Below are 26,834 nucleotides of genomic sequence, written 5' to 3'. Positions count from 1 at the left end.
GGTTTTTCGTCAATATTTTTAAAACTATGCTTTAACGTACGGAATGTTCTATGGAAAAATGTTCTACATAAAATTTTAAACCAAAAAAGGTTCTATACATAATTGTTACAAAATCAACGGTTCCAGAGTTACGGAGGGTGAAAAGTGGAGGTTTTCGATACTTTTTATATTTACCGATTTCGCCCCCCTCTCCCCCCAAACCCGACGCTCAAAATGGTGTAACTTTTTACTGAACAATATGTGGACCATATAGAACATTTTGGTGTTGGAGGAAAACTTTTACTTTGGATGTTTGGGTTAGGCCTTTTTTGGACCAGTTATACTATACTACCTCCGTAACTTTGGAATCATTCATTTTAGAAAGATTATGCATAGAGCCTTTTTTATTTCAAATTTAATGTAGAACAATTTGGTATAGAAAGTTGTTCATGATAATCCGCATAGTTTTAGAAATATTGGCGAAAAACTTAAAAAACTACGAATTTACCGATTTCTCCCCCCTCTCTCCCCCAAACCCGACGCTCAAAATGGTGTGACTTTTTTCTGGACATTGTGTGGACCATATAGAACAATTTGGTGTTGAAGGATAACTTTCACTTTGGATGTCTGGGTTATGCCATCTTTTGGATCAACTATACTATACTATTTGTTTGATGTTGCGGCCACGGGCGCCCATATGAAAATTTTCAGGATGGGGGGGGGGGGGGCAGACGTGAAGATGTTGCACGTTATATTTTGTATACTTTGGATAACCATATATAATTTAAAACACCCGAAAAACCACGGGGGCCCATGCCCCCCCTGCCCATATGTATGGGCGCCCATGGTTGCGGCGATTGCAAAGCGATAAAAATTGCAAAGTGCATATTATGTAAAAATAAAGAACAGCTTTATAAAATGACAAATAGTGGAACTAATTCTTTAAAACGACATCTGGTGCAAAGTCACAAAAAATTCATTAAAGCCACTCGTCAAAAATATAATGTGTTGCTGTTCCTTCATAAATTTTTATTCAGGTAGATTAAATTATACTTTGTATGATAAAAAAACCATCCAACGAATTTTTTGTTGTAAAAAACACTCAAATAAAAATAGAAAAAAGTGATATCGTTGACAGAATGCATAAACACCGATTGCCGATAAAACGAAACTTGCCAGCAAGCAATCTTACGCGTAAATGAATCATTTTCAAGAAATTTACGACTCTTTTGACTTAATCGCTACCTGTAGCAAGTTATTTTTATATGGGACTCATTGTATTTTTAATTTTGTTATCTTAATCGCCAACTAACATTTATATCTCGACAAAAAAGTATATCTGCTAAATAAATTATTTTTCAAACTCTTTCAAACCTGTAGCTATTGACCAGCTTGACTTGACTTGAATTATTTGTTAGAAGGATTGACCTGAGTTTGACTTGAAATTAAGTCAAACTTAAGTCAATTCCAAACATTCAAGTCAAACGTGTGCAACTCTAACCGTCTCCTCTAAGGAGGTTGGTAATCATCACAGCTATTTTCACTTTTGAGATTGCAGCTCTGAGCAAGTCGATGGAACTGCAATTATACCAATTTCTCACATTGTTGAGCCAGGATATGCGTCTTCTTCCAATACTTCGTTTTCCCTGTATTTTTCCCTGCATTATGGTTTGTATTGTAGCAACGCATATTTATTCCCTCTCATAACGTGGCCGAGTAGCAATTCAAACTTTAATTTATGGAAAAGGGGGGAAAGGCAGTTTTTGTTTTTATTTGATTCAGAGTTGGACCACCATCTCCAGATAGATATTTCTGCCTCTCAGGCGTCATCGGTGGAGCTATGCAGTCACAACTCTGAACCAAACACCAACAGACTGCCTTATTTAAGAGAAATTACCGCGAATGCAATAATTTCACCTTTAAGACGCAAATCGGCGACATCTCTCGTTTAATTTATGAATTATTGGCTATTGGAATAACGGATCTGTGAGTTTGTGCACTGCCTTGATAAAACAACTTTTTTCTTAATCAAATACCGGTTTTACTTGACTTATTCAGTCAAATGTTGCCATAAGTTCTCATAACAGTCACCGTTGAGATGTTGTCCTTTTTTAGTCAATAAAAATTATTCCACTTCTTCTTCTAGTACGAACTCCACTAATTAAGGTTGGTTCTCACCATTGCAAATTCGTCTTTGTCTTCTGCTTTTCTTAAAAGCCTCTGTGTGTTTAACCCGGTCCAGTCGCGAATGTTTTTCAGCCAGAATATTTGTCGTCTGCCAGGACCCCTTTTTCCTTCATAATCAGCTGTAACAACTCGTACTTATCATTTCTAAGTATGTACCCCAAATATGCTATTTTTCTCCTTTTAATGGTGGTAAAAAGTTCTCTGTCTCTTCCCATTCTATGAACACCATTTCGTTCGTAATATAGTCGGTCTATAGTATTTTCAAATTTCTCCTAAAAATGCCACATCTCAAAAGCTTCCAGCTTTCTCATTAAGTCAACATTAACAGTCCAAGCTTCGGTACAATGAAGAAGAATATAGGGATATAACATTTTACCATCCGATAACGGATTTGCAGGTTGAGTCTTTGATTACTCAGAAATTTCCTTATCTTTAAAAAGGCAGCTCTTGCCTTGTTCTATTCTTGATAGAGTTTCTGATTTCGGATTTGGATCTTCCCTAATCCAGACTCCTAAGTATTTCATTTTGTCCACTTGTTTAATATCTCCATTTTTTGTCTGTACCCTTGTTACCACTTTACCCCTCTTACTGATAACCATGGTTATTGTTTTCTTTATGTTTATTGTTAAACCAAACGCTTCTCCAGTATTTCGACGGTAAAACACCCACGTCAGGACTTCTCCTTTTTGCGTTGTTTGTTTTGATTGTTCTTTGTTCTCGGGTGTGAAATTATGCATCCATGGTTATGAAACGGCACAAAAATTCTGCTTTTTTGCTATGGGACTTTGTTAAGCACTCAATTAAACACTTTTCACAACACTGTTTTTGCTCTAGTGTGACTGTTTGCAGTCATCTTCGTAAGATTTTCTTTAAAGCTCTATCAAGGGTCACACCTATGTATTGTGGATGATGGGTCTGTCTTCAAAGTGGATTTTTACTGTGTAGTTGGCACCAAGTAGTTGGCTTCTTCTTTTTGCGTTCATTGTTTTGATTGTTCTTTTGTCTCGGGTGTGAAATTATGCATCCATGGTTATGAAACGCCACATAAATTCTGCTTTTTTGCTATGGAACTTTGCTAAGCACTCAATTAAAACATCTTCACAACACTGTTTTCTGCTTTAGTGTGACTGTTTGCAGTCATTTTCGTAAGATTTTCTTTAAAGCTTAGTGTTCTGTCCAGTGTCACACCTAGGTACTGTGGATGTTTAGTGTGGCTGATGGGTCTGTCTTCAAAGTGGATTTTTACTAGGTAGTTGGCCACTCTGTTGTTTAAATGAAAGCCCGATACTTCATTCTTGGCGGCATTGGACTGCAATTTCCAGTGGGGGAAATATCTCCTGGCGGTAACCAGATCGTTTGTTAAAATTTGCTCAGTAGGTCCAATTCTTTATAGATCGTAGCAAGCGCCCTGTCATCTACATATATGAAATTTTTTGATGTTATTTCAGGCATGTCTGCTATCTTCTTCTTCTTAGGGTGCCTGTCCGCTCCGAACGTTGGCGATCATTCTGGCTATGATGACTTTGTTGGTTGCTATACGGAATAGTCGTGTTAAGGTCTTTCTATACCATGCTCTCAGGTTAGCAAGCAAGGATATTCTTCTTCGTCCTGGGGCCCTTTTCCTTCAATTTTACCTTGTAAAATGCAATGGAGTAGCTCGTATCTGCCTTGATTTCTTATCATATGTCCCAAGTAATTCAGCTTACGACCCTTCACGATGTTGACTAAATCTGCGGTTATGTTCATCATCTGTGTTTTTGTCTGCTATATAAAGACTAAATAGTAGGGGTGGCAGCCCCAATCGTTGCGGACGGCCATTGTTTAAATTCATTTGGGTACTATTATTATTATCATCCATGAGTAGGTCATCCAAAAACATTTGTTGCATAGCATAGCATTGACGACATGACATCATTGATCTCTCTGCATAGAATCACTCGCATTAACTTAAATTTAAATTATTTTTAGGATCTCATCAAAGAACTGAAAAGTGAACTTAGAGGAAATTTCGAAGATGCCATCGTAGCTCTGATGACAGAGCCCATCGAGTTTCAAGCCAAACAGTTGCATAAAGCTATCAGCGGATTGGGAACTGATGAAAGTACAATAGTAGAAATTTTAAGTGTCCACAACAACGATGAGATTATAAGAATTTCCCAGGCCTATGAAGGATGTAAGTAAATATAGTTATTTTTTCTATTTTTCTATTTTTCTGTCTTATACTCTTTATTTTAAAAAGTGTCGATCTGTCGCTAGTTATTTAAGTAAATCTACAAATATTCACAGTAGCATGTCGCATATATCTCCATTTTAATTTAATTTTTTAGCAAATATCGCCACAGTCCAGGATTGGATGTTCTCTCTTTTAGTCTCATCGATTTATCAATTGATCCAGATAGCTTTTCGTAAGAAGAAAATGCTTTTCAAGTGTTCGAGCATGTTTAAAATGTAATACATACCAAGTAACTTGATTCTAAATCATAATACATTGATTGACCTATAAGATGTCACAGGTACCAATTTATTAATCATTCGGCACAAAACACCATTTGTAATAGATGCATCCTGTAACTGTACTGTACCTCATAATTACATCTATCATCACAGCTCTTTATGAGCCAAACCTTCTTCAGATCAATCATCCATTCGTCCCTGTCTCTGGCAACTCTTCTTCATGCTCTAATTCCAATAGATTTTAAATCATTCTCTTAGTTGTCTTGGTACCTAAGTCTCGGTCTTTCTCTTGATCGTTGTTCTATCGGCCCTCTTCGGTCAAAATCTTTTCTGACTATGGCATCTTCCTCTCGCCTGATTACATGCCATATTCATGTAAGGTTTGTTACCTTTATTCCGGTGGTGTGTGTTGACGGAATTAATTAAAAATAAGTGTAACAACGAACAGTAATATATTTATTTGTTTTGGATAAACAAGCGTGGTGTTTTGCTTATATCTCGAAAGGGTATTGTTAGCGAGAGCGAGGGTGTGTCTGAATCGTTCGCATGCTGTGTAGAGACTGACTTGCCGGACCACCAACTATTATGTCAACTGGTTTGCGGTTTTGCGATAATGGCCAGAAGGGCCATAAATTACTGCATCTGTCTTTTAAAAGATGAGAACCTTTTTGTATTTTAAGAAGTTGACATGAAGAGTGTGGCAATCTGGCATCGTAATCAATTAGTGTTTCCTTGAAAAAAACATTAATTTTATACAATCTGTTTAGGGATACATTTTCGTTTCTCGAAATCAACGGCCCTTGTTGGCATATGGTTTGTGTATTACACGTGAATTTTAAATGACTAATGTTGTTTCGTTTTGAGAAAAGTTATTCAAAATTAAGAAAATAAAATTAGCAAAAATAGTAATTAAAGCGTATCGCTATACCTTAATGAATTTAAGCGTGGCGTGTCAACTTAAGAGGAAACACTAGCGATCAACAGGTAGCAAAAACGAGTTCCAAGATTGCGGCTCTAATTTTGAATATTTTTTTGAGATATTTGGCACACGTATTCGTAATATAATAAAGAATGGCGGTACAGCCCGATTTGAAAAATATATTAATATGTGGAAATTATTCTGTAATTAAATACAATATTTAAAAAACGAACCTGTACCGCCATTAAGAAGAACAAAAAAATACACTCTCTTCAAATAAACTTTTATATCCGATGCCTAGATTTTGTGTCATTTTGGAACTACTAAAATTTTTTATTTCATTAGCAGTTCCAAAATGACACAAAATCTAGGCATCGGATAAAAAAGTTTATTTGAAGAAAGTGTATTTTTTGTTCTTCGTAATGGCGGTACAGGCTCGTTTTTTTAATATTGTATTTAATTACGGAGTAATTTCCACATATTAATATATTTTTCAAATTGGGCTCTGTACCGCCATTCTTTATTTTATTACGAATACGTGTGCCAAATATCTCGAAAAAATATTCAAAATTACAGCTGCAATCGTGGAACGCGTTTTGGCTGCCTGTTGATCGCTACTGTAACACCTTAACAATCAATATCATATTTACGAAAGATGATTAATTTAGATTAGGGGAATGATCTGGCCAGTCGCTCGTGTTTTAGTCTTATTATTAGGACCTTTTGATAAAATATGAACTAACATTTTAATTTTAATAAACATGCACGTAATATAATTTTTAACTCTTCTAAGGATGTCATTTTGTTTTAGTGTACCAACGCTCATTGGAATCTGATATCAAAGGAGATACCTCAGGAACATTAAAAAGATTATTAGTCGGATTATCCACGGTAAGTAATTGACACCAAACTGAGTTGCATTGCCATTTACATAGGTTTTTATCCAATAACTATCTGCTATTCTGACGGTGCCTATCCGTTTTGGATATTGGCTATCAGCTTGGCTAACCTAACTTTGCTTGATCAATTTGTAATAGTCCGGTTGTAGACGTCATCTAGCCTTCTGCGTCCAAAGTTGAACATCCTCCTCCTCCTCCTAAGTCGTTTCCTCATTGCTGAGTGTCGTGATTCCCTATCATACGAGCAACTATCTCTTTTCATCTGCTTCTGTCCTGAGCTTCCCTCATGGATTCAGAGAATGTTTTTCCACCTGCTCTCTGTACTTGATCCATCCATCGAGTAGGTGAGCGACCTCTACTTCTACGCCCTTCAACGTTTCTCGAAATTATAAGTCTCTCCAGATTATCATCTTGCAATATGGCCGAAAAACTTTAAGACGGTGGAAAGGCAAATAGAGGAAAGTCGAGTCTGAATATTAAGCTCTTTGAGGATTGAGTGATTTGTTCTGTGTTCCGTCCATGAGATCCGAAGCATTCTTCTCCAGCACCACATTTCAAAGGCGTCAATCCTTTTTCTGTCGTCCGATTTCATTGTCCATGTTTCGGATCCGTAATTAAATATGGGAAAAATTAAGGCACGTACTAATCTTATTTTGGTGTTCTTCGACAAGGAGCGATCTTTCCAGATTTTCGATAAATAATCGACTCATAGCTTTTTTGGCCATGCCTATTCTCCTACGTATTTCTGTTTCACAAGATCCTGTATTACTGATGTAGGATCCTAGATCATTGAACTCGTTAACCACTTCAAACTGGTCTAAGGCTCCTGTTGTCTGAAGTGAATTTGAATAATCTACTATCATAATTTTTGTTTTTTGTTTATTGTTCTCGAGACCACATCTATTGCTTTCGGCTTCCACTAGCTACAGCAGGCTGGACATTTCTTCTTCGGATGTAGTTATTAATGTTGTATCATCTGTATATCTGAGATTTGAGATCTTCTTTCCTGCGATAGAAATACCGCCATTCCATTTGTCGAGTTGAACATAGACCTCTCCTAATTTCTTCCGCGTGCTGTCGCCACAATTATTTTAACGTGTAGGTACTTCCAATACCTCAGGAGGCACTATGGGAAAGAACTGAAGATGTAAGGATTGGAGGGAGCATCATTAATAACATAATATTTGCAGACGATACCGCAATCATGGCAGAGAATATAGAAGATTTACAAATTCTCCTAGAAATCATTAAGAGAGAAAGCAAAAAGATGGGACTAACAATGAATATCGATAAAACCAAATACATGGTGATCTCAAAAAACCCTATCGACAACATACATCTGACATTGGAGGGTAAACCACTAGCGAGGGTCGACAAGTATAAATACCTCGGAGCAATTATAAACTCACAGTTAGATCAAGATGAGGAGATAAAGGTCAGAATAGAAATAGCTCGAAAAGGATTTATAAAATACAAGTCAATGTTAACAAATCAGAAATTGAGTATGGCCATCAAATTAAGGTTCATCGAATGTTATGTTTGCTTGCAACTACTATACGGGGTAGAAGCTTGGACTCTGAAAGCCCAAACCGTAAAAAAAAATTGGAGGCATTCGAACTGTGGCTATATAGGCGTATTCTGAAAATTCCTTGGACTGCAAAAGTCTCAAACGAAGAAGTGTTAAGACGAATTGGACGTTGCAGAAAGCTTATAAACACAATTAAAATAAAAAACATCGTATCTGGACAACATACTTCGAAACGATAAATACTCCCTGCTACACGTCATCGTGCATAGATGGAAAAAAGGCTGGGGAAAAGAAGAAATCTTGGCTGAGGAATATCACAGATTGGACTAACCTCAGTGTTGAACAAGTATTACACGTTGCAAACGATAGTGGTCGCCAACCTTCGTTAGAAGACGACACGAAGAAGAATTTCTTCCAGTTCGGTCTTGAGTCTTGAGCTTTTTACAGCCAATTCCCAGCGACCCTTTTGACGTCTTCTGTCTATCGTGTAGGTGATCTGTCTACTCTTCTTCTTTTGTCTGCTCGTGGACTCCACTCTGTAATTTTTTGGGTCACCTCCCGTCCTTCATTCTGACCACATGGACCGCCCAATTCCACTTCAGCTATGCTGTTCGCTCCATGACATCTTATCCATTAACTATACCCCACTCAAATTTCATGGGGATCACTTCTGTAAGTGTCTATGACATGTTTTGTAGCTTTTTGCCAGTTGTGAGATGAAATTTTTCATGATTAGTTATTTAGTAGTTGACAAGCAGCTTCAATTTTAAATGTGGTAGAGATAGAGATAAAGGCAGTTTTTGTTTTCATTTGATTCAGAGTTGGACCACCATCTCCAGATAGCTATTTCTGCATCCCATGCGTCCTCGGTGGAGCTATGCAGTCACAACTCTGAAACAAAATCGACAAACCCTGCCTATTTATTTCGTAATACGAGGAAGACGAAAACGCCCCAGATGCTACTACTTTTATACAATTAGAATAATTGAAATAAAAATAATAAATAATAATTTAAATCGAAAATTAAAGTGTTTATCTACTAGATACTACTACGTAAGTCATCTATACGTAATTATTACTTTATTATTGTGAAAAGAAAACGTCAAATAATAAATATACACCACCGTTCAATCATTTTGTGAGGTTAGCTAGCATGCGGTTGGTTTGTCACTTACCAGAGCCGGACTGAAGCTTTCGCCACCGCAGCTTAAAATGACCTCACACAATGTAAACACACCTTCCGATCTAACCAGTCCAGTAAATCAACGTTCGAATATCACAAACAGTTATGCATCAGCCGCTTCAAATTCTTTTCCGAGTAAGACCCAAGCAATTGTATTTAGTTGTATCGATAATGCTAAACTGCAGGATTATTTAATTCCGTTGGGCACAATAATCAACCCAAAATATTATTTTTTCATCTAGATTATCTCATAATAGAATCTGCATGTATTTAGCAAACAAAACCGTCGTAGATAATTTCATGCAACAACATGGCTCTATAGAAGTACTCGGCGAAGTTGTAACAGCACGGAGACTTGTCTCTCCAGCAGAAAGACTAGTCTTGTCTGGTGTCTGCCCGTCAATTCCTCATCAAGTATTAGTTGAAGAATTACAGAAAATTGGTTTAAAGCTTATTTCCCCAATAACATTTCTGAAAATTAGCTCAACTCTTCCCGAATATAGTCACATATTGAGCTTTCGGAGGCAAGTTTATGTAAGCCCTATAACATCACCAATTCCAGATTCTATTCTAATAAATTTCGACCAAACACCTTACCGCATATTTTTGTCACAAGGTACACTCACCTGCTTTATTTGCAAAAATACAGGACACATATCATCCCAATGCAATAACAGTTCAGTAACGGAATCAACTCATATTGATTCAAACAATGAAGTACCAAATCAAACAGATCCAACAAGTATATTACACAAGTTACCAAACACTCAGCAGTCATCAAGTTATGCATTATCAAATCCGAGCATATCACCTACACCTACAAATCTCCATGACCAAGAAATTACTAATACTCCTACTCATAGCAACACTTTCAGTCATCCACATTCAGCGGCAATACCGTTTTCACAAACTCCTAAAGCAATATCCTCCAATCTATCAGCACCTCTTCCATTAGATACAACTGCAGAAAACTCCAATAAAACTGATACATCACCACAACTTTCCGAAACAACCATTTCAACCAATCTTGCAATCAAAACTTCAAGCTCGACTTCTGTCATTATCAATGAGTCTGCTCCAGTACTTCCAAAGGTAATAAAGCCACAACATCTAAGTGAAAACTCTAATAGCACTTGCGAAAACGCAAGTTCTTCCATAAAACGCAGTATTGGTGAGATCGATACTCCTCCTTCAGACTCAGCAATTTCATCACAAAATCTGTTTGCAAAACTCAAATCTTCTAAACCAAAAAAACCGCGCTCATCTAAAGTCCCATCGACACGGGAAACTCTTGAAAATTTTATTGATAATCATACCCCACCATTCGTTTTAAATTACCACCAATTGTCCTTACTGATTGATAATGTCCAAGGCTCCCCTGACACTATTAGCGTCGTTAAAGAATTTACAACTGATATGCCTGGTTTACTCTATCTTTTACAAAGCAGCTATCAATATGCAAATGATAGATCTACAAAAACTAAATTTACAAAACTTCAAAAGAAACTTCTTAACCATTTAGGGAAAGAGATTTCTGACTTAGACAGTGACTCTTCTGTAGATAATTGCTCAGTATCATCTAACTCCGAATCTGTTAACAACATTCAACTCGATACTTCAATGGAACATTGATGGATTTTTCCATGGTCTTTCCCAAGCTCATGAACATGGAAGAAGCGTTCAATTTGTATGGGTTCCCTCACACGTCGGAATAACAGGAAATGAAGAAGCTGACAGGACTGCACGAGAGGCAATTTTAAGTGATTTTTCGGAGCCGATAGACAAGTGTGTTTCCAGTGACTTAAAAGCTTATTTTAAAAATAAAGTGTTGTGTTTGTGGCGAAATGAGTGGTCTCAATCTAATTCTAAGTTAAATAAAATAAAGAATAATGTGTCTCAGTGGTTTCCATCGTCGCGCAATAGACGAGAACAAATTGCGGTTGCGCGTTTACGTCTAGGACATACCAGGTTAACGCACTCTTACCTTTTCACAAAGAGTAATCCACCTATATGCGATCAGTGTAACGTCCGATTAACAGTCGAACACTTTTTAATAGTTTGTAGTAAATATGACCAAGAAAGACAGCGCTACAAGATCCCAAACGCTCTACCACAGGCTCTAGGTCAAAACTATTCCTGCGACAATATAGTTAATTATCTAAAATCCATAAACATTCTGTACAACCTGTAGTTGTTTACTTTTGTTATTTATATTTTGTTCCGTCGCTAATAACCTTTTGGTGGATGCGACTTCTTTTTTCTAATAAAAAAAAAATAATTTAAATCCAAGACTTTTTCGTTAAGAAACTGCTTTCTGGCTGCATCCCGTATCTCCAACTTTTACAATATATAAGCTAAGCACAAGAGACGACGAATATAGAAGAAGGCAAATAAAGCCGGAGATACGGGATGCAGCCAGAAAGCAGTTTCTTAACGAAAAAGTCTTAAATTTAAATAATTGTTTATTATTTTTATTTCAATTATTCCAATTGTATAAAAGTAGTAACCTTTGCATCTGGGGCTTTTTCGTCTTCCTCGTATTACGAGAGATGTCGCTGTTTGCGTGTCAAAAGATGAATCCATTGCATCGCGATGTTTTCCCTTAAATAGGCAGGGTTTGTCGATTTTGTTTCAGAGTTGTGACTGCATAGCTCCACCGAGGGCGCATGGGATGCAGAAATAGCTATCTGGAGATGGTGGTCCAACTCTGAATCAAATGAAAACAAAAACTGCCTTTATCTTTTTCATCTTACTCAGATTTAAGTACCTGAAACTGTCTTTTGGTCCTTTTCCTAGACGAAAAGAGGGTAGTGGCCTAAATGTCCTTTATTTTCCTTCTTCTATATTCGTCGTCTCTTGTGCTTATATATTGTAAAAGATGGAGATACGGGATTTAGCCAGAAAGCAGTTTCTGAATTTAAATGTGGTATTGTCTGTCGCGACCTATCTCTTCATTTGAGCCCAGATTAGCTCAATGGAATTAAGTTAAGAATGACATTGTCAAATAACACTTCATTTCACAAGAGCAAACTTAGGGTACGAACATGCCGAAGATACATGGATGAACGCGGTGTAGGTCGCGATCGCGGTCGAGGTTTACATCGATGACCTGCATAACATACCGAACATACCTACCTTTCAGTCTTCTTTGCGGTTTCCATATAACCAAAACTTGTCGCAACCTGATTACAACAAGAAATGAATAAATACACCAGCCGTATATCCGGCGAATGTCACGTGGTGTAAAAACCACCAATAAACTTTAATTTACCACGCGATCAGCAGCTTGATCGCGATATAAAAGAAACTATTTTATTTTGGTATCGACATCGCTGTAAACCGCGATGATAGGTCGTGAGGGTGAACGGGTGACACATCCTTGGTATGTGCGATCTCACAAGAAAATGAAGGTTTGTTTTGACATCGATGTAGCGACCGCGACAATGTTGCCATTTTTATTACACTTATTTAGACCACACTATTAAGATCGCTTAATATCGCCTTTTGCCTTTTAGGTGTTCATTATTGATAATATTTTAAATTGACATACCTTAATATCGTAGGGTTGCAGAGACGAATCCGGCGTCCTAGACGAAGAAAGTGCCTTTAAAGATGCTCAATCATTGTTACAAGCTGGAGAACTTCTCTTTGCTGGAACCGAAGAGTCAGTATTTAATGCTGTATTCTGTCAAAGAAATAAACCACAATTGAATTTGATATTCGACAAATATGAAGAAATTGTTGGGCATCCCATTGAAAAAGCCATTGAAAACGAGTTTTCAGGTAAAATAATAATTCAATACTACACCTCCAAAAAATTAACGCACCACCTTAAAAAGTGATTTTTTCTCAAAGTTCGCGTCACCCTGTTGAATATTCTAGCATTTATAAAATACTGAAATTAAAACCCGACTATAGCCTCATGTTTTCTTAACATTCTCTTTTTTGATTCATTCACTTATGTTGGATAATAAAAAAGTTAAGTACTTTAACAACTTGTTTTCATGAATACAGGGTGTTTTTAAATAAGTATGGCAAATTTTAAGGGGTAATTCTGCATGAAAAAATAATGACAGTGCTTTATAAACGTATGTCCGCAAATACTTCGTTTCAGAGATAGGGGGTGTTGAAGTTTTTCTTAAAAGCTGACGATTTTGGAATTTTGGAAGTTCATCAAAAATAAAACCAACGGACATGGTGCTCTCCCTGGCTCTATGTTTCTAGGTGAGGAAAATGAGAATGACAAACAAAAAATAACAGAGTTGTTGGCGAAACATTTTGGTACTGTATACAGCACTTTTAATGGTAAATCTCTGGATAACCTGGAGAGTAATGAAATTTTCTCACAACAGCTGGAGGTGGAAATTAGTAACCTCGAAGTCACTTTTGACAATTTACTGAATATGTTGTTGTCATTAAATGTCAATAAAGGGGCTGGCCCTGATTTGATACCGAATTTGTTCCTAAGAGAAAGTGCAGTGTCCTTGTGTGAACCATTAGTATATGTTCTTAATAAATCTCTCCAGACGGGAATTTTCCCGAACAGATGGAAACATTCCTTTGTGTGTCCTATTTTCAAGGCAGGAGATCATAGTGATATCAAAAATTATCGGCCAGTTTGTATTCAGTCAGCCTTATCTAAAGTATTTGAAAAAATGGTTTTGCCAAGTTTGGATAATTGTTTTAGGAACATTATTACGGACAACCAACATGGATTTGTAGGCGGACGTTCTACTCTCACTAACCTCTTTTTGTATGTCGATAGTATAGGTACAGCAATGGATGAGGTGCACTCTATATACACCGATTTCAGTAAGGCCTTTGACCTACTAGATCATAATGTCTTAATTACAAAGCTGAGAAACTTTGGTATCACTGGTTCTTTATTAGCTTTAGTTTACTTCGAAGTTACGAAGTTTACTTCGTATTTGCAAGGAAGAACATTGCAAGTAAGATCAGCAGGATGTGTTTCTAATGGATTTGAAGCCGTGTCAGGGGTTCCGCAGGGTTCCCATTTGGGTCCTAAGCTTTTTCTGTTGTTGGTAAATGATATTGGTAGGAACTTTAAATCTGAATATCTGATATTTGCAGACGACTTGAAGATATTTAAATGCATTAGGTCAGAATCTGATTGTGAGGGTTTGCAGAGAGACTTGGATTCTTTAGTACATTGGTGCCAGGAAAATAATCTTAGATTGAATGCTTCGAAATGCTCATATATTATTTTTTCACGTAATAAGACCACCAGTGATTTTAAATACAAGATAGGAGATGTGGATTTATCTAGGGTTCAGGTAATTAAGGATTTAGGTGTGTTGCTGGATAGTAAGCTAAGTTTCGTGGACCATTATGATGCCATTATTGCGCGTGCTAATTGGACATTAGGGTTAGTCATCAGAATGTCATATGATTTTAATAATTTGTTTGTAATTGTGAGATTGTTTTTGAGTTATGTTCGTTCATTACTAGAGTATTGTTCAGTGATTTGGAGTCCAAGTTATGAGAATCACAAATATCGAATTGAATCGATTCAAAATAAATTCGTTAGATATCTGCGGTATAGATTAGGTACTAGAGGAATGCAATTGAATTCCAGTCAGGTCATGCAGATGTTTCATTTGCACCGTCTAGAGGATCGCAGGCGATACTTTGACCTTAATTTCGTATTTAAGGTGTTAAATGGTATTATTGTTGCACCTAGCATTCTGGGTCGAATAGATTTTTATGTTCAAGCTAGGAATTTGAGAAGATGTCCCTTGCTATCCGCTAGATCGTGCAATACACGTCATGCAGAAAATATGCCTTTAAATAGAATTGTTTCTAGTGTAAATGAGTTTCCAAATATAGACTTTATGGGAGTCACACTAAATGCTTTTAAAAGGACTATTTCATGTGAATTATTTTAATTTGATTTTAATTTTTTGATGTCGTTAGTTTAATTGTAAGTAATGTAAGTTAACTTGTGTTCAATGTTTAATTTTGACTTTTAATTTTAATTGTAAAATGGAGTTTTCCGCCAATAAATATTAATTTAATTTATTGCTCCAAAACCGGTTGACATATGCAAATTAAACTTGGCGGGGTTTAAGAGGTAATTACTGTGCATTTTTGACATACAATTAAGAATTTTTTGTTCACCATTGGCGCACATAAGGGTCATATTACCCGTATGCGCACCAATGGTGAATATTAAATTCCTAATTTTATATCAAAAAAATGCACAATAACTACCTCTTAAAACCCATCAAATTGCATTTGCATATCTTAGTTTGCATATCGGTTTTAGAGCAATACATAAATCGTCAGTTTGTAAGAAAAATTTCAACATCCCCTATCTCGGAAAACGAAGCATTTGCGGACATACGTTTATAAAGCAAACCGTCATTATTTTTTATTCAGAATTACCCCTTAAAGTGTACCATACTTATTTAAAAACACCCTGTATTGACGAAAAACAAGGCTAGTTGTTAAAGTTTTTTAATATCCAACATAAGCGAATGAATAAAAAAACAGAATCTTAAGAAAACATGAGGCTCTAGTTGGATTTTAATTTCAAAAATACGAGATCCTTTGTAAAAGGTATATTTAAAATTCCCTAAATAAGGGTTACATTAAATCACAGAACGTTTTCGGACTAAAAAATCCATCATCAGTGTTACTAAAGGCCATCAAATAGCTTGGGCCACCAAAATGTATTGGCTTTTAATAACATTGATGATACATTTTTTTAATCCGAATACGTTTTTGTGATTTAATATAACCCTTATTTAGAGAATTTTAAATACTCGTACAGCCAGCTGCAGGAATTTTATTCCTGTGGATTTTTGGTTTTAATTTCAGTATTTTATAAATGCTAGAATATTCCACAGGATCACGCGAACACAGAATTTTTTTAAGAAAAAAATCACAGTTTGATTGGTACACCCGCTATACAATGACAATTTACCTGTCTGGCAACAATGGCATGTGTATTAATTGTCAAATGTGCCCCCTGTCATTTGTCAAATACAAAAAAAAATTAGCAGCCTTCTACCGTCGAAAAATGTATTTTAAGTTTTCGTTTTCTCAAATTGATGTTAAAAAAAGTTTTATTTTATTACGTTTTTATTGTTTAAGATATTTTTCCGTCGACCGTTCATTTATGATTAATTTTAACACCCTCAAAATCATTGATTAATGACCCCTATTAATGAATGATTTTCTATTAATGAACGATTTCATTATAGGCAACACAACATACACTGCTTGCATAAATTAATTAAACGCTCTGTGATTAGCAGTGACCTATGGTGTAGGCAACCAAACATATACCTATTTATATTCCCACTAAAAAATTTAAAATCAAGTAGCCGCTATTAGTACTATCTGTCATTGTATGTCATTATTTACTTTATTGTTTAAAATTCTGTGTATTTGAAATCAAAAGATGGATATATCTTTTTCCACCTATCTCTACCGAAAGTATACTTTTCCGGACCTGATTGTAGGGAGGAAAAGTACAAGTGGCGTCATTCATGAAATATAACTTATTGACGCCCTGTACAATATCTATTTTCTATTACGTAAGTATCTATACATTTTAACGTTTATTTATAAAACACTCAGTATTTTGCAGAATGGTAAAAAACAGTAAATTGTTATTTTGATTTAACAATGTTTACATTAATAATTTGACTTATATTTGACAGTTGACAGTTATATTGTACCTACTTGTTAGTTTTAGTTTTAATAAATTTTGTTGGTTAGTTACATAAATAAATTAAGTAAAAATGAAAAATGACTTGTTATTAATTTGAGAAAGGTGGAAAAACCATGTGTATAACATGGGAGTAAAGTGCCTTTTCTTCCCTTGAATAATTACTGCCCTCCGCTACGCGTCGGGCAGTAAACTTCATTCTCGGGAGGAAAAGTAGCATTTTCCTCCCTTGTTATACAAATAGCTATATTTCTGAAAAGTACGGTCGACGGAAAAGTTTTGTAACGAACTCGTGAATTAAAATGGCGATTAACAATCTCGAAAATTAACGCGCTCACGCGTTAAAATATCTCAGTTGTTAATCGCCCTTATTAATACACTTGTTAGTTAAATAACTATTATTAATTATATTTTGCAGGAAATGCTAAACAAGCCATGTTACACCTTATCCAGAGCGTAAGAGATCAAGTTGCATATTTGGTAACCAGGCTGCATGATTCAATGGCAGGCGTCGGTACTGACGATAGAACTTTGATCAGAATTGTTGTTTCGAGATCTGAAATCGATCTGGAAGAAATCAAACAATGCTATGAAGAAATCTACAGTAAAACCTTGGCTGATAGGATAGCGGTTAGTATCAGATATATTTATTTTTATTATAATGATCTTAATATAAAGTAAGCGTAAATTTTGAATTGGGCAACGGTTGTGTTACCCGGTCATCGTTCTGATGTACTTGCCTTATAGTCTAAGATACGATATCAGGTCGATTTGCACCGATCTGTTTAATGGATAAAAATTATTGGATATGTAATTTAGCATGTTAACAATTACAAAAAACAAGAGATGCCCGATCTAATCTTGTTCTAACTATAATTAATTAATAATTAAAAAATGACATTTTGTTATAAATAAAAAAAAATTCTACCCGGTTCAGATTTTTTAGGTCATTCTAAACAAAAAAGGTTTTTCGTAATTTTTCTGTAAAGTTGATCGTTTTCTAGTTATAAACAATTTAAAACTGAAAAAAGAACGAAAGATGACAATTTTCGAGGCTTTTTGAAATTATGAAGTACCTAAATTCAAGTTCAAACCTTATTCTATCAGTTCTTGATAAGTCTTTAGGACCCATTTCATTCTGAAACATTGTTTTTTAGTTGTGAATGCCTGCCTCCCCATAAGAAACCCTCCTCATTAACAATTAAAAAAATATGTTTTAGATAAAACATGGCTAAAATTCTTATCAAGACCTGATAGAGAAAGGTTTGAACTTGAATTTGTGTACTTGATGATTACAAAAATGATATTTTTTACTTTTGTGTTTTTGAGCCTTGAAAATTATCATCTTTCGTTTATTTTTCAGTTTTAAATTGTTTTTTTTTTTGGAAAATGTTTAAATTGTTTATAACACGAAAACGATCAACTTTAGAGAAAAATTACAAAAGACCTTTTTTGTTTAGAATAATCCAAAAAATCTGATATAATCTCTGCCCAGGTCGATTTTTTTTTAAATTCATAAACAAAATATAATTTTTTAATTATTAATTAATTATAGTTAGAACAAGATTAGATCGGGGAACTCTTGTTTTTTGTAATTGTTAACATGCTAAATTGCATATCCAATAATTTTTATCCATTAAACAGATCGGTGTAAATCGACCTTATATCGGATCCTCTACTATTAGGCTCCGGCTAGGCGCTATTCTAACTTTTAAGTTAACAGTGGAGACGAGTCGTGGTCCACAAAACTAAAATGGTCCATCTAATTTTGTCCTGAACCTACTTTCATCATCAATCAGAAAACCCATGCCAAAAGAAAAGACAACGCCTATATTTGTCCACTGCTGAACGTATGCCTCCCGTAAATTTTTTTATATCATCTGTTCATCTAGTCGGTGGTTGTCCTCTGCTTCGACGTGCCTCATGTCTTGGTCGCTATTCCAGAATATTTCTTGTCCGTCAATCTGACAACATGTCCGGCCCAAGCCCATTTAGCCATGGCTATCTTTTCAACTGCATCCGCATCTCATGTTCTTCTCATCTCTATGTTTGGTACTTAATCTATGATGGTAATACATAACATTGATCCTTCCATCTCCTGTTATGTAACTCACTTCGCTGAATTCTCTACATCATTTGCGAACATGCTGAACAGATAATCACTTTTTCCCACAAACTTCGATTAACTGACAAGGAGTGTCAATAGGTGAAATCCATTTTGCATTTAAAAAAAGGATCGCAGCATGAATTTCACATTGGCGTTTACAGCGACTGGGACCTCCATTTTCAAAGGCTGCTAGTCCGACACTGAGCATGTAGAGAGGCGAAACGGGTGGGGTAAGAGAAAGGGAGAGTTGATGTGTAAGGCGGTGTTGCCAGATTTTTCCCAGCATGTTTCTCTCTTTCTCAGCGGCATAGGGAACCTTTTTTTACGAATGACCTTGGCGGTAACAGCTACCGGAACCTCCATATTCGTAAGCTGCTAGGCCGCCACTGATCGAATAAAACACACAGAACTCATAGAAACCCTAACGTAACATGGTACAGGCCATAACAATGTGGCCCTTATTAAAAACCTATATTGTGATCAAATGGCGTTAGTCAAAATAGACAATCGTCTAACATCAGAAATGGCAATAAAAAAAGGAGTTCGTCAGGGCTGTGTACTTTCTCCACTTTTATTTAATATGCATTCCGAAAAGATCTTTCAAAATGTCCTCGAAAATATTGAAAAAGGAATAAAAATCATACATTGACACACATTCCATACTAAAAACCGCGAAGATAGAGAGCAATTTGCTGTAGTTATATCCAACCTTCAGTATTGGAGAAGAAGACACTTTAAGAAGAAGAAGAGAGAGGGAGAGTTGATGTGTAAGGCAGTGTTGCCAGCGACATAGGGAACCTTTTTTACGAATGATCCTCGTATAAGAAAAAATCCCTATAAGAACCAATAAAATTGACACATTTCATATTTTGTCCTTACTTAACTATTTTTATTTTTGATATGCAAGCTTTAAGCATACTTACTGCAAATCTTTTTATTAATTTCTTCTACACGTCAGTTAATGTGACTTTAAATTTATATACCTACTTCAGCTTAATGTACTTTTCTATATACTATCTTTTCTTTCAGGATGACACATCTGGCGACTACAAAAAAGCCTTATTAGCCGTTGTTGGTTAAGTTTAATGTGTGTGTTGTGTTTTGTACACTTTGTAAACTTCTTAGTAGTGTTTGTCCATTTTTACTCGCATTTTGTCTAATTTGTTTTAAGTTTGTATAGTTGTTTTACTGCTAGCTAGCGATTCAATGTTTTTCTCTTTGATATTATGTAAATGGCAGTTCCTTTTTATTGAATTTTTGTTTTTAGGAGGAGGTATCATCTGATGTTAAAAAGACATTGTTGTCTATTGTTGGATAAATTTCTTTATACCAGAGAATTGTTAATATTTTTATGTAATAATAAGAACAAACTTTTGTAACTTATAAATCCTACTTGTAACTTATAAATATATGTCTTACAACGAATTGTTTTTTGTTTCCTATGATCCCAATATCTTGGTACAATTCCGAAGTCATCCTACTAGAAAAGAAAGAAGACAAAAGTGACATCGAGAAATACGGACCAATATCCTTACTATCACATAATATGTATAAATTACCAAAATCATAACCAACCGACTAACAAATAAGCTCGACTTCTACCAACCTATCGAGCAGGCTGGATTCAGAAAATATTTTAGTACCTTAGACCACTTACACACCGTAAGAACACTAATAGAAAAATGTATCGAGTATAACGTTTCTATCGATACGGCGTTTGTGGATTTTCAAAAAGCATTCAACTCCCTCGAATTATGGGCTGTGCTTGAATCTCTAGAAAACGCACGTATATATTCAACATATATTAATGTAATTAAAAATATATACAGTGATGACCGTGCTAATAATCGGCAAAATAACGCAAAAGAGGGAAAACATAATACATTGTGCAGTAAAAAGAGATGAAACTAGTAGAGGTGGAAATTTTCGATATAAACGGATAAATTAACATTACATTACATATTTTCCCACCTTTAGACGTATCGGAGGAGTCTGACAACTGCCACTATGAGAGGAGAATTTTATAAAATACTCCTTATACATTGAGGACGTTTGAGTTTGCATAAATTCATTATCTCGAGAATGGGCAAATTTGAAGAGAATCCTCAGACAGGTCGATTTTCAAATTAGGACTTTTTGGCATTATATATATATATATATATATATATATAAATAAATGTAAAAAGTGAGTGAGGAGAAAATCTCACTGTAATTGAGGTTATATATATATATATATATATATATATATATATATATATATATATATATATATATATATATATATATATATATATATATATATATATATATATATATATATATATATATATATATATATATATATTCTATAACACTATAAAACAGTGTTGAAATTATCGGGAATTGCGGTCTGTGGCTTTGATTGAAACTACATTTAATTCTGTTGAATTCGATATTTCGATGAGTATTTATTAATTTTTCATCTTCATCAGGAACAAACTACAAAATTAACTAACAGTTAGGTACAAACATAATATTACAATGATATAACTTACGAATTGTTGTAGGTATGTTATATAAGGCAATTTAACTTAAAGCTATGCATGTCGTTTCACGAGAACGTCGAGGGCGGCACTGAGTCAGGTATCTTTTCTCACATGTGTTAAGGGTCAAAAGTTCCAATATCGAGCCATCTGTTTAATATTCTGCTATTTTTCGAATTTTAAAACATTGCAGTAAATTTCGCTTAATCTACTTGTGTCTGATTTGTAATTAATTGAACGTTTATTACTGTTTATGTGGTACATCTAGAGGAACAATCTTTTCTTATAATTGCTTTCTGAATCTAAGATCTTGATATCTGACAAATTAAATTGGTGTCCTGTTGTTATGGAATGGTGTGCTGCTGCACATAAATACTCATCGAAATATCGAATTCAACAGAATTAAATGTAGTTTCAATCAAAGCCACAGACCGCAATTCCCGATAATTTCAACACTGTTTTATAGTGTTATAGAATATACTTGCACGGTCGATAAATACATCGGATTTCGAATCCAGTTCTGTATATATATATATATTTATATATATATATATATATATATATATATATATATGCCAAAAAGTCTATATAGTAATACTAGTGACGTCATCCATCTAGGCCTGATGACGTATTTTTAAATAAGAGTAGGGGTCGTGTGATAGCTCATTTGAAAGGTTATTTAATTCTCTATTCAGTAATATAAACGTTAACATATTTATTTATACGGTGTGTGCAATTTTTTTTTGAATTAAATTAATTGAGACAAAAAGAAGAATGTATGTAATTCATTTATTTCAAAATACATTCGAGTGCTGTCAGAAAACAGAAAGAAATGTTTATTTAAAAAATAAACATTGTTTTTCGCTTAAATTCAATCTTAAAACTGCCACCCACCTATCTCTTAGCAGTTTGAGCATTGAATTTAAGCGAAAAGCAATGTTTATTTGTGAAATACACATTATCACCTGTTTTTATGACAGCAGTAGAATGTATTTTGAATTAAATTATTTTTTATATTATTCTTTTTGTGTAAATTAATTAATTTAATAAAAAACAATTTTTTACACCCTATATAAATAATTATGTTAATGTTTATATTACTGAATAGAGAATTAAATAACCTTCCAAATGAGCTATCACACAACCCCCAAACCCTACTCTCATTTAAAAAAATCATCGATTACGTCATCACGCCCAGATGGATGACGTCAATTATATATACCTATGCCAAAAAGTCCTAATTTAAAAATAAAAATCAACCTGTCTGAGGATTTCTCTTCAAATTTGCCCATTCTCGAGATAATGAATTTATGCAAACGTCCTCACTGTATATGAAAATCCACCATGCAAATAAAACTGGATGAAAGTACAAAAACCAATTCCATAAAACTACAACGGGTAGTGTTGTAATTAAGGAGATACCATTTCTCCTAAACTATTCACCCTTACGGTAGAAGACATTTTTAAGAAATTATAATGGAACAGGTGTATAAAACATCGGCGGATCATTGAAAAGTCTAGAGAATTTCAAGTACCTATGATTATATGCTTCGTTGACTACCAAAAGGCATTTAATTGTGTAAGCTGGATAGATATGTGGTTCATTTTAATAGAAATGGGCACACCAATAACCTGGTGACACTTGTTAAAAATCTGTACCAGTCCAATTTAGCAACAGTACGACTAGATCAGAAGTTCTCAAACCAATTCAAGACCGAGAGAGAAGTTAGACAAGGATGCGTGTTGTCCCCTGACTTATTCAAGATTTATGGTGAACATGTCATGAGGATGCTTTTAGAAGGATGGGCCGGTGGAGTAACAGTAGCTGGTAGGAAAATCTCCAATTTAAGATTTGCTGATGGCACTACACTTATAGCAGCAAATGAGCAAGAAATGTTTGATCTCCTGCCAAGAGTTGAGTACGAAAGCAATAAAGTTGGTCTGAAAATCAATAAAGCTAAGACAAAAATAATGGTGGTCGACAGATTCGACACTATTCAACTGACTAACATGTTACAGGAATACCAGATAGTAAACAGCTTGTCTATCTCGGGATTAGTATAAGTAACGATGGCAACTGTAAAGCAGAAATTCGGAGACGTATTGGTATGGCAAAAAATGCAATGCGTCGTCTAACTAAAGTTTGAAAAGGCAGATCTATCTCTCAAGATATCAAGATGAGACTGGTGAATGCCCTTATATTCTCAATATTTCAGAGACTTGCACTTTGAGATACTACAGTACTCAGTACTTTGCTACAGAGATACTTTAGACAGTTCATAGGACAAACGTTTCCGTTCCAAACCAACTCGAGGTTTAAAAAGGGCTGTCCACAATATGTCTGCAACGAATCCTGCAATTCTTCGGTCACGTGATTCGCAGAGGTGACGATAGTTTGGAGAGATTAATTGTTTCTGGAAACGTTCCGGGTAGAAGATCAAGAGGACGATCACCAACTAGATGGTCTGACCAAATAAAGCATTCAGCTGGAAACTCATTCTGCGAAGCTCTTAGAGCAGCTGAAGATAGAGACCAATGGAAAAAAAATTTTAGGAATTTTGGAAGAAATCACGATCCTCAGTAATGGGAAAACGACAAGAAAGGGAGGATTATACAAACGATTTGAGATTTGCAGATGCTAATCAATAAAACACATTTTCAGAGCAACTTTTAAATGAAAACAGAGGCTTTGGTACTACCGAAAATAACCAAAGACTTACCAGAACAGGAGATACAATTAATAATAATGATAATGTTTATTTACTTTTCATTATGTCTCACATATAACAAATAAATAGTTAGTAAATAAACAAAAAAGAAGAAATTCCCTGATGAACCAGAGGTTGTGCTCAGCAATTACATTATTCAAATATCAAATATTAACAATACATAATGCATTCTTTTTTAATGTTAGGTCATCTGGCTTGTTCATAAATTTTCTGTATAGTTCATTTTTTTATTAATCGATTTTACTAAACCATCAGTCATCCAGATATTCCTCTTAATCTCACATCTTTTTTCTTTATTTCTTTTGTATATTTTTTTGATTAATGAAATGAGTCTGTCTAAAAATTAATATCTGCTTTACAAAATGTTAGGATTTACTGTTTTGTTTCCGAATATTAACTCTTTCTTTGGTACCTGAAAAAGAGTTTTGTCTTGATTTTGGCTTCTTTCCTTCTTTATGTTTATCTTCGTTTTTGTTCATTTCCACTCCTCTTAGTAATTCTTTATGTTCTGTAATATTTTTCTTTTCCGATCTCGTATTTTTTTATTTACCCTTTATCAGTATCTGATTCATTTGTTAGTTTTTCAGTCAGTGTAGTTATCATGTTAAGTTTTTGTTGTTGGGTAACCTCTTTTTCTGTTATGGTGAATTTTTGGGCGTAGTTAAGGCAAATTGTGAGAAGCTGTCTTCGAAAAAATGTTTAGTGTTGGTGTTTCTGGTACACTGTGTTTAGGTTTTTCTGATTGAACATCATCTTTATTTTCATCCTTTTCTATATTTCTCAAGTATTTGGCCGAATATTTTTCATTATTTATGATTGCCACTAATACCACATTGTCTGCCACTAATTTTGGCATAAATTTTCTTTTCTCTTGCTAGTTTAAGATATGTATTAAGAAGTTTTTGATCTTGTCTATCCTCGTAGCATAGGTCGTAATATATATAAATACCTATTGGTGTTGCGTAATTTATTACAGTTTTTTAGTATTATATTTTTCTTGAGATAAGATAGAAATTCAACTTTGACTGCATTTTTAGTCCCTATTTTTGTTTGATGATAAATATTGTTTATTTCATAAATTGACACTTCAACTTTAAGCACCTCATTAAACAAGTCAAGGATTTCCGCAATTATATCTCCGTTTTCAGTTTTTTCTATTCCATATTATCAATATATTATTTTTTTCTAATTTGCCTGTCTAACTGTATATACGGATAGCGCTTATCAAAAAGGTACCAACAGCCATTTTGCAGTTTTGAGTAAATTAAGATTAAAGATTTATCAGTTTTAAAAATCGGCATTTTATCATTTTTTAAGTTTCTCAATTTTTTTAGGGGAAAGATTGAGTTTAGATATTTGTCTTCTATAAAAAAATATAATAAAATAGTGTAGCGGAAGAGAAATCTTGGCCGATCCCCGTATAACAGTAAACACCTCGAGAATGACGTAATCGGATGTGCTAGGCCTCGCCGGAGAATTCTGGAAGGTACGTCACGTAGGCGGAACAAGCCGATAGCTCGAGATGGGAGTCGATTGTTCCAGAATAACAACTGGGTATAAATACGGGCATATTTTGTGAATAAGTTTAGTGTATAAGATAAATTCGTCTGTAACTTATATAAATAAAGTCGTATATAAATTACGAACCGCTAGTTTTATTGTAATTAGAAGTAATTACACTAATCACGCTACAGTTGGTGTCGGTGTTCGGTTAACTTAGTGCGATATAAATAAGTGAATTACAGAGAGACTTTAAAAGACTTTTGAACTTTATTCGTCGGGAATAACCGGAGTGCGTTAATTGTTCGGTATTCGGAAAGACTTTAAAAGACTTTTGGACTTTATTCGTCGGGAATAGTTAAAGTGCGTTGATTGTTCGGTATTCGGAAAGACTTTTAAAAGACATTTTGGAAAGTACGTGTGTGCCGACCAAAGATGTTGCTACGAGAATTTACAGTAAAACAGCTCCGTGAACAGCTCGAGGAACGGGATCTGGACAGCAGTGGGCTCAAGATAGTTCTACAAGCACGACTCGAGGAAGTCCTAACGAAGAACGGAGATGATCCAGAGACGTTCCACTTCCAGTCAGCAGAACAAGCAATCTTATCGAAATTAAAAACTGTTTCTGAAACGATTGATGATACTTCTAAGATAAGCAACGAGAAATTTGAAAGTGTTTCTCAAAAGATCGATGAAACTTCTAGACAGAACAACGAGAAATTTGAAAGTGTTTCTCAAAAGATCGATGAAACTTCTAGAAAAAGCGACGAAAAACTTGAAGAAGTTAGTAGAAAAAGCGACGAGAAATTCGAAAATGTTGCTAAAAGATTCAATGAGACTTCTCAAATAATTAAAGAGGTCTGTAGGCAAAACAACGAAAAACTAGAAGAAGTTTGTAAACAGAACAATGAGAAATTTGAAGAAGTTTCTAGAACATTCGATAAGATGCAGAAAAGTGTAGAGACCGTAGAAGAAAAGATCAAACAGCTAGAGAGCAGGATAACCGATACAAAAGTACAACTATCAGTTAATGCAGCAACGTTAGATCCTTTAGTGAAAGATGAACTACCGAGAGACGAAACGTCGCATAATATGAGATTCAAATTACCACCATTTGATGGAAAGTCCTCT

At 34.8% G+C, this 26,834-nt stretch overlaps 1 protein-coding gene across 2 annotated transcripts in view; it reads left to right on the top strand.

The window, feature by feature from the left end:
- LOC126881709 (annexin B9-like) overlaps positions 1-20,377 on the top strand; it is a 67,163-nt gene extending 46,786 nt beyond the window's left edge. The window contains exons 3-7 of one of the 2 annotated variants that reach the window (XM_050646127.1): positions 4,135-4,339; positions 6,351-6,430; positions 12,713-12,932; positions 17,264-17,475; positions 20,220-20,377. In XM_050646127.1, coding sequence (XP_050502084.1) covers positions 4,135-4,339; positions 6,351-6,430; positions 12,713-12,932; positions 17,264-17,475; positions 20,220-20,270 — 768 coding nt within the window. In that variant the 3' untranslated portion in view covers positions 20,271-20,377. Of the gene's footprint in view, positions 1-4,134; positions 4,340-6,350; positions 6,431-12,712; positions 12,933-17,263; positions 17,476-19,981 lie in introns of both variants that reach the window. The other variant, XM_050646126.1, reaches the window with a different exon arrangement.
- Positions 20,378-26,834: the final 6,457 nt, after the last annotated feature.

This window comes from Diabrotica virgifera, chromosome 3 (assembly GCF_917563875.1).
Source record: "Diabrotica virgifera virgifera chromosome 3, PGI_DIABVI_V3a".
Lineage (NCBI taxonomy): Eukaryota > Metazoa > Arthropoda > Insecta > Coleoptera > Chrysomelidae > Diabrotica > Diabrotica virgifera.
The sequence above is the reverse complement of the archived record's forward strand: the minus strand, read 5'-3'. Positions and strand labels throughout refer to the sequence as shown.